The sequence below is a fragment of the Saccharomycopsis crataegensis genome (assembly GCF_037102585.1).
Source record: "Saccharomycopsis crataegensis DNA, jcf7180000000098, whole genome shotgun sequence".
Taxonomy (NCBI): domain Eukaryota; kingdom Fungi; phylum Ascomycota; class Saccharomycetes; order Ascoideales; family Saccharomycopsidaceae; genus Saccharomycopsis; species Saccharomycopsis crataegensis.
The window spans coordinates 1,551,582-1,562,831 of NW_027043838.1; the positions used below are offsets into that span (position 1 = coordinate 1,551,582).

Here is an 11,250-nt window from a genome sequence, read left to right on the forward strand (position 1 = left end):
TATTAAGATGATGATTCTGCAGAAGAAGAGCTCCAGTAATGAGGAACCAGTTATGGATGGACCACCAGCTATAGGGTTCCGACAACGGGAGAAGGAACATGAGCCGAAAACCGAAACAAATCCACACCACTGTATAGTTTGTCACCCTCACTAAATTATTCGTCGTTCTCTGCTCATAAAATAGTACCTTACAAAGGTGTATTCCTTGCAATTGTGGTACGGTACAGTCTCGCCGGTTCAGAATAATTGCGATCAAGTGGCACTGAGAAGGAATCCAGGGTCGAAGTAGATTCAGGCGATTGTGAAGTATTGTTTGGCAATTCAAGAGAAAAATAAATCTTGTGAGGCTAAGGTTGAAGCTTAAAGAAAATAACAAAAATCGTACGGAAGTAAGCAGACAGTTAGAACAGATCAGCGGGTTACCATCAGTGATCAATGAAGTGAGAAATCGAAATGAAAATATTCAAACAGCCCAACTGAATTCCCTCGATGTGAATTTGAATTTCAATGAGGAATTTTCAGGGGTTATTTGAAACCATGACCAAGTCATCGGAGGCCCGTACCCGATTAAAAGACAAAAACCGTTCGAGTTCTTCTCAATGATTTGTACATCTTGGCATCATCAGTTATCTTCAAAATTGGTATCATAAAACATAGCTTCTATCTTCAAAGTTAGGTATCACAAACATAGCCTTTAAACACACGCCACTTATCTTCTTCAAGGCTGGGAATCACAAAACACTTGTGGATTTCCCCATCGAGCCATCTAGGATCGATTATATGTGTAATGTAATTGATCCTCTAGAAGCACCAGATATTTCAATAACAACGAACGATTTCTTATCTCTTCAAGAGAATAAGCCGAGTCTATTAGCGTAGAAGACAAACTAACTCACCCAAGAGGGGGAAAAAAAAAAAAAAAAGAAAAAAGGTAATATAGATTAGTATAATGATCAATGGGAGACTTTGCCTTGCTCGCAAAACATTTTCCCCCTTTTTTTCGCGTCACTATTTGATGACCTCCTCGAAGTTTAATAAATATCCATGAAATCAATCCAAGCAGCAGCCAAAGTTTTGGTGCGGTGGATATTTTAAAAAATCCTTCAAGGAAATCTTACCACAGAGTTAATATATTGTGGAGATTACAAGTAGTAGTAAACTTTCAGGTAACATTACCAAATCCCCCTGGGTGCGCAGATCATATAATTATATATATATAGATATTTCTGGTTGTACTCCGTCATCGTTGACAAGTTAGGCTGCTTTTAATACCGATTCCCATATTTTTGGAACCCCAGTCTGCCAAAAAAAGTCACCTAAAGCGTCGTCTTAGATAACAAAGAAAAGACTTGAATAAATGGGGATGGAGGTGGTGGGATTACTTAAATAAAACCATTTTTCGATTTTTGGGGAGAAAAAAAAAATGGCACTTCTGTGAAGATAGATAGATAGATGCCTTGATTATGCCAATTGGTGTGTTTGCTTTTTCTCCGCGATGGACTGCCGGCTATTATTATTACCTAGTAGTCCTAAACATCATTAGAAACCAGAAATAGTTAGGAGGAGTTCTGTAAGGGATATCTACGTACATTTGATTTGCACAAACGGTTGCAAGAAGCAAAGATGAAACATTTGATAAAAATAAAAAAAGGTCATGAGATATGTGTGTCACGCAATTGATTTAGTTGACACACACACACACACACACACACCAAAAAAAAAAGCAGCACATTTGTCATTACATTATAGATGAACTATCATTGATAAATGATGATAACATAATCTGGTATTAAGATAACCGATGGTTTTTACATTGCAAAATGTGTGACTCTATATATATGGGCTAATAAGATGGTTGTTGGTGAAGCTTAGAGAGAGAGAGAGAGAGGTTGAAAAAAAAAGAGAGTGCAAATTCTCCCACTTGTTTAGTCTGCCTCATTTAGCTAATTACCTTTCCCATCTAAGCATGGCACTAATAGATGATATAGAAAATGGTGAAACTTTTTTATGAGGTTTGCAATTGTTTGCTGCACACACTAAAAAATAAATAGAGCATGGTGCGCCTTTTTTTTTTTCTTGGAATGAAACGTTTTCCGACCAATTATTGTGAGATATCTTTCAATGGAATGGGATGGAAAATAATATAAAATAAAAAATAAAGTAAAAGAAAAAAAAAGGTGTTATAATATATTACATTATGATATTTATTATATTCCAGGCACACCCACACCCGCACTGGGCTGATGTCACCCAATTTGTTGGGTCGATGGGGTTACCTTAGTGTGCATGACAATAGTGTCATCGGGTTTCATATCGAGGTTTAGTGCTATCCAAAGCAAAGCTCGTCTCTGCGTGTACCTATATAACCTAAGACTCGCCTTCTTCCTCTTGGTGGTTGGTTTTTTTCCAGATCACCCATCTTAATCACATAATCAACCGATATTTTTTTATCATTACTGCGGTATTTCTTTTTTTTTTTTTTTTCAATACTAATGGCCACCGAGTATTACCATGAAGACATGGCATCGCCAATGTCCCGTCAATACTCGATCTTCTCGAAGTTGAACAACAACGATAGTTTGGATGATCTAGAATCAACGTTCACCATGGATAATTATAAGCCCCATGGCAGCACTAACTCTACCAAACCTTTGGCTCAAGATAATATTCGGGGTTTTGCCAGTCGGTCCAAACTCATCAAGATCAGCACCGGCGATAATGATTTCAATGATTTGGACAGTTCCGATGATGAACTAGACGCTGTTCTTCCCAGAAGAACTAGAAGAAACTTGTTCGATGATGATGATGATGATGATAAAAATATTAATAATAATGATAATAATAATAATAATAATGAGAATGAAGAAAAACTCGAGAAAATCACCGAATCATCATCGACCGTACACAAATCTCATGCTGATTACCGACCACCAATCCCCGAGAAAGATACCCCGAATAATATTAACTCACAAAAATTAAAGAGCACCCCTCGGAAACTCCCTCCAAATTATCCTCCAGCTTATACAACCAAGGGGAGATCACCATTATCCCACCAAGCGTATCACAATAAAGCAACCGAGGATGGTGTGGGTGTTGCTGGAATCGACTCGACCGAGCTCATTAATTTCAAACCATCACAAATTGGGAACGTTGAAAAACCATTATCATCGTCGCCTTTCACTCATGGAAGATCGTCGAGTAAAACCAGTGACTTACTCATCACCCCTTGTGCTTCTACTACTACTACTACTACCACCACCCAAGATGTCTTGAACCCGTCCCTTAAAGTCATCACTCCCTCCACTACATCCAATTTATTTGATGGTAACCATAATATTTCGCGGTCGATCTACCGTACCCTTTCCGTTGCTTCGTCGTTGACCGATCAGCAATCTCGTGGGTCCATTGGTCCAATTACCACTACCATCATCCCACCACCTTCCCTTGTCTCGTCTTTGAAAGGATCGTCTTCTTCTTCTCCTTCTTCTTCTTCTTCTTCTTCACAATCATCTCCGCAAAAAAATAAGAAATATAATAAGACGCGGCTAGGAAGCTTGTTTGTCTCAAGTAAAGAACTTCAACGTCAAAAGCAAATGCTGAAGTATTTGGAAAGTCAACCGGGTACCTTGGTCGATATGGATATTTCATCTTATAATGATTCACAAACCAGGAATTCTGGTACCTCATTCAACGATACCGACAGTGTTTATAGTAGGAGATCTACCAACAGTGCTGCTATCCCCTTCAATGACACCACTAGTGTGTATAGTAAGAGATCTACCAAGTTGTTCCATAATCCTGGTAGTCATTTTGAGAATTATGAGAAATACGGGAGGAAAAACCCGTCGAAGAAGTTATTTGGCAGACTATTTGGATGATTCTTCTTGTAATGTTTCTCTGTTTATATGTGTTATTTCTTCGATTCTAGAGTTGATTTTTTGGACCGTTTGTTTCTTTCTTTCTAGGGGTTTATATTTGGATCATTTTGTAGCGTTTTGGGTAATTTTTTTTGTTCCTTATCTTCTTGTTTTGTTGATATGATTTATGACTTGATACGTATATGGTTTTTATAAACGATATCATGTTTTTTTTTTTTTTTTCATTATTATTTATTGATATTATCTATTATTGTTTGTTAATATCTGTCATTTTTAATATCTCTTCTTATTAATATCTGTTATCGTTAATATTTTTCTTTTCATTTTTCTTTTCATTTCACAGCCCCAAAAGCTTCAATGTCATTGTTAATTAGTGTTTCCCTTCAATTCTCATCTTGTCAATTATTACCTGTAGTAGAGTACCAAATCTACACATACATTTAGAACAGTTGGAAGGAGTTAAACAATATATATCTCATACTATATTATTGTTATTATTTTAAATTCTATACATCATATAAAAGAAATATTGATCTGAGATTTATGTATGGTACAAAAAGAAAATGTCAAATGACGATAAAAGGTTCCCCATCAAACAATAAGGAATTTCAAAATTACCAAGACCTTTTTTTTTTTTTTTAATCTTGTTCTGAAAAGAACTGAAAGGAAATAAAATCTATATTGATTGTTTAAATATTATTAGAGAAGAGAAGAAATCTATTGTATAGTATAAAAAAGAGAGATATGGGACAGGAAAAAAAAAAAAAAATAATAATAATCAGAATGATCGAAATCAACAGAAACAAAACAAAATTTCAAATAAAGAGAATCAACGAGCTTCCGGAAAGAAAACAGAGCAAAAAAAAAAAAAAAGAATAAGTTAAAATCAATAAATATCGCATACTTGTCAGTGTGTACTAGAATATCACTGTTTATAACGAGCGTGGTATGATGATTAATGGCAGCGATTAAAATCTGGGAGAGAAAAACAAACAAACCTGGGTCACGAAATGAAATACTAGACAAAATGAAATGAAAATAGAGGAAACCACTAGGACAAAGCAGAAAGAAAAGCAGGGAATTACAAAAAAAAAAAAAAAAAATAAAGAAAAACAACAAAAAAACGACAAAAACAAAAAAGAAGAAGGACAGGAAGAATGAAATGGAAATTGAAATTAAAACGAGCTTAGAAAATTTAAACAAAATATGGGAAATCAAAAACAAGGTTAGAAAATCAAATGTTGAGGGAAGATCAAAGGTTGGTGGTTTTTTTTTTTTTTTTTTTTTGGAAATCACAAAATGAGTTCTGGAAATTCATCCGCCCCCAACCCACTATTTGGAGACTTGGCCTTCATTTTCAAAACTGAACAACGATTTAGTTTTCTTGACTCTTTTGGCATCTGGTGAAACACTAGACATTTGACGTAATGGCTCGGACATGGCTATTGGTTTATGATTCTTGGTACTTCCCGAATCTGCAGAATTGACCGAGGTTTTCTGCGATGGTTGTGGAGACGGAGGTAATTTCGCTGGATCGATACTGGTGTCCAAGATCGTGCTCAAAGCTCTAAAGATCCGGGATGATGATTGGGGTTGGTTGTTGTCTTTCAATGGTGGGGACAAAGTATAAGAATGACTGGAATTAGTATCTTCAGACCCCACGTCTTGGGAATTGGCGGTGTTGGCAGTGGTTGAGGGAATATATCCTTCAGTAATGTCGATCTTATTGGAGATGATGTTTTTTTGCACGAATTTGATATCCGATAAATAACTGGCACTTTTCTTTAATGATCTGTATAATGAAGATTTATGTTTTGGTTTTTTGTATCCATTAGGAGTATTGTTGTTGTTGTTATAATTAAGAGTATCAGTATCGGTGGAGACCCTCATTTTATTATCTGTATGGTTGAGCTCCTCTATTGGTTTTACCTCATCCGTGTAATTCTTTTGATGAATATTATCATTCTTATCATTAATGCTACTATTCATTTCTTCAGCCATACTATTCTTGTCATCGAATAAGTCATTGGTGGTGGTGAACGGAGAGGCAACAACACTGTCTTCTCTGATGATATTAGCACTGACGTTTTGAGTTGGTGGAGGTATGATAGTGTTGTTTGGCGAGGATGATGGTGATGGTGATGATATTTCTTTTTGGCTTAGTTGGCAATTAATGGCCGATAGTCTTTTAATTTTCGCGATGGTGTGGGCATCTTCTTGATGATGGTCTAAATCCTCATCGTCGGAATAATTCGATTCGAAAGTTGTGAATTTCTTCGGGGTTCCAAAAATGTCTTCTAAAGAATCCCCTGACCCACGATACATTATAAGATATTGATTATTAATGATTGATTACCTTTAGGGGAGAGTTGAAATATGATCTAGCCAAAATATATATAGATGAAAGGACCCACAATTATGGCTTAGGTGATGACAACAAACGATCGTTTATATATGTATTGTATATAAATGAATGAATTATCTTAACTGATCAAAGTCCAAAAAATGAAAAATGGATGACAGACACAAAAGAAAAGAAAGAAAGAAAGAAAGAAAGAAAGAATGAATGAAAGAAAGAAAAAAAAAAATCAAAAAAAAAAAAAAAGAGTCGATCGATATACACATCTATTGTCTATTGTAGACACTAAAAACTACAAAAAAAAAAAAGTTTTTTTTAAAAAAAAAAGCCCGAAACAGCCCAACGGAATTACGGTGATAGTCTTGGACCGTTCGTTAGCTTGCTTGACCGTACATTGGATAATGCCAAACCAACCATGCTAGCGTCAGGAAAATCACCAACCACTGACTATAAAATCATCCTCTGACAACAATAAATGGCAATCCCTACACTCTACACTCTTTGTCAACAAACCACTGGGACACAAAGACCAGCATTGTTTGCGTACAAAAATAAACCCCCCTCCCCCCACCCCAGACGCCCCGAGAAACAAGAGGAGGAAGGACAAAGAGAAGAGGATGGAAGAAACAACAATACAATCAGAGTTTTCATCTGACGCATACCACCACTACACTACACCAGTCAGTCAGTCAGTCATGGAACATGAAACGCATATCTTGGAGCTAACCTCGTGCGCACTAGGCTGCTATTGCTAGACCACACCCACCACCTATTGTTTATTACTTGTTATGTTCAGTACTAAGAACGGACAAGACACACTCATTATTTTAGACCCTTTTATGATTTAGTGGTTGTCATTGTTTGTTTGCTGTTATTGTTGTTGTTGTTTTTTTTGAAATTTTTCAACCTTACCAATACTTATCGTAGTATTATTATGTTATCTGGCAACAACAATACTGATGTGATACATAACAACAAATCACATCATGTAACAGCAACGCCCACCGTAAAATTATCCCGTTTTCACTTTTTACTTCTCCCGATCGACCCACCGCCGATCACTTCCTTCCCATCCAAATGGGACTTCCCACCACCGGCATATACGACGCCCCGACGTCGAATCAATAATAATAATACGGTTGATCATCAGCGTTCATCATCTCTTGTATATATCACCATAAAGAAAATAAAAAATAAAAAAATAAAAAATAAAAAAATAAAAAATAAAAAAATAAAAAAATACAAATGAAAAACTCTATAATCTAGCAAAATAAAATGACAAAAAGAAAAAAAGAAAAAGAATAACCCTATCCATAATTGCGAATAACAAGAAGACAAAGGACAAAAGAAAAAAAAAAAAAAAAAAAAAAAAATTCAATTCAATTCTTTGGGGTTGATGATTGCGACTTTTGTGCTTGTGATGGCTCTGGACCCCTGAATGTGTTTTCAAACACATCTCCCATCCCAGGCCCTGAACTGGTAGGAGTAGGAGTACCACTTTGCAACCCAGAGAAATCAATACCTCCGCTCGCACCACCATTACCACTACCGGGGTTATTATCATTATTATTGAAAAATACAATCCCGTCAAAAGCAGGACCTGTCAACATATTATTATTACTATTACCATTATTATTATTGCTGCCGGTAGCTGCACCAATGGCCGATATTCCCCCCATGGATGTGGTAGACACGCCATTGGTGCTACTTGTAGACATTGGAAAGTTTGTTCCCACTGGTCTAGAACTCCCATCCCTTCCTCCAAAATTATTATTGTTATTGTTATTGTTATTGGAGTTGGAGTTGGAGTTTATCGCTCCCTCAGTCATATAACCAGAATTAATACCGTTATGATTTGTAGTAGTAGTAGCAGCAGTAGTAGCAGCAGCTGCAGCTGCAGTAGCAATAGTAGAATTATTATTATTATTCAAAACATTGGGTAATTCAAGGTTCGAATCACTTCGTGACATTTGTTGGTTGAAATTGCTATTATTACTTTTACTTTCCAACATATATGGAGGCAAGAATCTTCCAAACAAATTCATATCAAATTTGTCAATCATCCCACCAAAATAACGTTGATCTTCGAAAGGATTGCTATTGTTGTTGTTATTATTATTATTACTATTGCTATTGCTGTTATTGTTATTGCTATTGCCATTATTATTATTATTATTATTATTCGGTATAGGAGAATTAGACGAATTTATTTCGGCATTCTTCGACTGATAATTAGTCTCACCATTTTGTTTATCATTATCATTGGCAAATTCTGTAGCTAGGTATTTCATATCAAGTTGGAAAGAAGGTTGAGGATTCGTAATAATCAGATCAGCATTATAATAAGTCCCATTCAAAAAACGACCTTCACCATTATTCTGTCGTTGCTGATCTTGCAACCCCATTGGTCCAAATATTTCATGGTCTCCAGGCTTGTTGTCTTCAAAATATTTCTGATGATTGGTATGAAACTTCTTTGTCCGACGATTCAATTTTTCAAACATCACATTCAACGTTTGGTAAGTTTTCGCCGCCGCCATTGACGAACTTTTAAGGTCAACCAACACATCTTTACCCTTTTCTGCATACTTGGTGATTTGCCAAACGTTGGCACTAAGATCACTGTTAGAATTCTCGTGAATATAATACACCAAACACGCGACTGAATAAAAAATCGGATAGATACTAAACCAGTACGCACCATTAAGCAATTGATGCTCGTGCATTTCCGTGGCAAGTTCAATAATCTTGATGGCAACATTAATACAATTCATCCCGTATTTTATCAGATCTTGGTTAATATTTGGTAGCTGGATATACTTATGCGAAATCAAGTGAATGAATGGCCGATAAAGCGCCAATTGCACGTGGAGGTACGCCAATTTGAGCAATCTATTCTGTTTGTAAAATTTGATGGGGATATTGATATTGTCAGGATTGAGCTCCATCGGCAAATTCTCAAGCCATTCACTGAGCTCCTGCTCCATAAGCTTGACTTTTGAAATAAGTTGATAAATAAAATTCGTCTTGGTATCCTTGACCCTAGTTTTCTCTTCATAATACGAGTCGGTATTGATGGGGTAAATGTTTTTCACAATATGGTTCAAGATAATGATCAATTTGGTATGATCATTAGATATCGCAATGGTGGTCAATTTCTTGTTGCGATTTTTGGGAGCAATGTATCCAGTTTCGGCAATGAATTCGTCTTCGATATCCAAGGGTAAATCTTGATCTATTTGATCGTCAGATATCTGGGGTAAACCGAGCACCGTATTCATGTAGACGTCGATTTTGTAGATGGACCAAAACAATCTTTTTCGATTCTCTTGGACAATAGCATTAGAGTTTTCTGCTTTACGATGCAAGCCGATTCTAAACGCTGATCTTAGGGCAATTCCCACAAAAGAATAACAGGTGGATAAGTTGGCAGTGCACTGCAAAAAGATGATAAGACAGAAAAGGGTCTGGATGTTCATAACGTCGTTAGTTTCCACGAGTTTTTTCTTGATCAACGAATAAGCAGCGTTATAATAATTGTAGGCGTTGTCGTCATTTTCGAGTAATGCCCCGATCGCCAAAAAACTGTAAATGCACGCCAATTTCTTGTTATGGTGGAGATCATTGTTATTGGTTGCAAAAGATTCGGCGGTGTTATAGAAATCTTTGACGATATTGATCAAATTAAGACGATTATAAAACTTGAACAACAACGCGCTATCACAAGCGACATGTAGTAATCTAAGGGAATCGTCGAGTGATGGTAAACTGATTTTCACCACTTTGAACTGCGAACTGGCATGATTATGATGATCATCATCATCATCATTATTGGTGGCAGATATTGGGGTGGTATTATTTTCGTTAGATAATGGGATAACTTCATTGTCAGGCTCCAATTTCAAATTAAACGCTTGACTATTGTTATTGCTGGTTGACGACAACGAGGTGGCCATTGGTGTGCTGTCGCCCTCTTGCTTGGGGTTGGGGGTGGTAGCAGCAGCGGCGGCGGGAAGGGCCTCCGCGTTAAATTTCTCGACAAACTGCTTGATGTCTAGACTGGGTCCCTGTTTATCGTCAATAGGAAAATCTTTATCGATATTTTCTTCCAATGGTTCCAGCTTGGGGCGGTTATCGGGAGGTTGTAGTAATGATTGGACAAATGCAATGTCTTTGGCTTGTAGCGAGGCGATTTTGGGCAACTGGATGCCAGGGAACACCATTGATAAAAAGAACTCATAGCTGGTGATCTTATTCTGCAAGTCTGCTTGGAAATTCTTTGATTTCTTGTTTGCTGGTTGGTTATACGAGCATTTGTAGTTGTAGACCTTGCAATGGATACAGGGGTTCTGGCCGTCACACTTGACCTTCTTCTTTCTGCCTTTAAATAGAGGTGGCAATGTTAGTAAGAGAAGGTGTTTTATAACGAGATGGATAGATGGATGAGGGGGATTGACATGTCACTTTCGCGCACCCTCCAAAAAAAAAAAAATGACAATAATAATAATATAAATAGACGCAGACACTCAAGAGAGAGGAATGGTAAATGATGGTGGATACGTACACTCGTCACAGGCTCTTAGTACTCTCTTGCGTTTATTGGGGACGATGTTCATGGAGTTCATGGCGGTGGAGCAGGAAACAACACAGCAAGAAGATAGATAGCGAGATAGAGGGTGAAGGAGCTAGAAGAGCAAACAGCGCCAAAAAATAAAAAAAAAATAAAAAAATAAAAAAAAATAAAAAAAAAAAAAAATAAAAAAAATAAAAAAAACGCCGGCGCTTAGATCGCTCGCCCGGGTCCGTAACGCATAAGGGGGTGATGGGGGATGGCCACCCTGTGCTGTCTTTGATCATGTTTTTAACGTTATTATAATTCTTATTATTCTTATTACAATTATTGTTATTATTATTATTATTATTATTACACACTTGTTATGTTGTGTTATTATTATTATTATATGGTCGTTAGATATTACTATTATCATTACCATATTTGATGTGCTACTGAAT

The 11,250-nt window shown here is 36.6% G+C and overlaps 5 protein-coding genes across 5 annotated transcripts; 2 read left to right on the plus strand and 3 right to left on the minus strand. All coding sequences in view use genetic code 12, as the record gives it.

The window, feature by feature from the left end:
• Positions 1 to 7: 7 nt before the first annotated feature.
• DASC09_063530 (uncharacterized protein) lies at positions 8 to 533 on the plus strand (the record flags this gene model as incomplete). Its single annotated transcript, XM_064999937.1, has 2 exons — positions 8 to 136; positions 327 to 533. 2 exons carry the CDS (start codon positions 8 to 10, stop codon positions 531 to 533), a joined length of 336 nt encoding a protein of 111 aa, XP_064856009.1.
• Positions 534 to 2,492: 1,959 nt separating this feature from the next.
• Positions 2,493 to 3,878, plus strand: DASC09_063540 (uncharacterized protein; the record flags this gene model as incomplete). Its single annotated transcript, XM_064999938.1, has 1 exon — positions 2,493 to 3,878. The coding sequence occupies one exon, from the start codon at positions 2,493 to 2,495 to the stop codon at positions 3,876 to 3,878; it is 1,386 nt and encodes a 461-aa protein (XP_064856010.1).
• Positions 3,879 to 5,210: 1,332 nt separating this feature from the next.
• DASC09_063550 (uncharacterized protein) lies at positions 5,211 to 6,203 on the minus strand (the record flags this gene model as incomplete). Its single annotated transcript, XM_064999939.1, has 1 exon — positions 5,211 to 6,203. The coding sequence occupies one exon, from the start codon at positions 6,201 to 6,203 to the stop codon at positions 5,211 to 5,213; it is 993 nt and encodes a 330-aa protein (XP_064856011.1).
• Positions 6,204 to 7,616: 1,413 nt separating this feature from the next.
• Positions 7,617 to 7,955, minus strand: DASC09_063560 (uncharacterized protein; the record flags this gene model as incomplete). The annotated part of the gene is made up of 1 exon (XM_064999940.1): positions 7,617 to 7,955. One exon carries the CDS (start codon positions 7,953 to 7,955, stop codon positions 7,617 to 7,619), a length of 339 nt encoding a protein of 112 aa, XP_064856012.1.
• Positions 7,956 to 8,047: 92 nt separating this feature from the next.
• On the minus strand, positions 8,048 to 10,862 carry ASG1 (Asg1p; the record flags this gene model as incomplete). Its single annotated transcript, XM_064999941.1, has 3 exons — positions 8,048 to 8,053; positions 8,172 to 10,614; positions 10,798 to 10,862. The coding sequence occupies 3 exons, from the start codon at positions 10,860 to 10,862 to the stop codon at positions 8,048 to 8,050; spliced, it is 2,514 nt and encodes an 837-aa protein (XP_064856013.1).
• Positions 10,863 to 11,250: the final 388 nt, after the last annotated feature.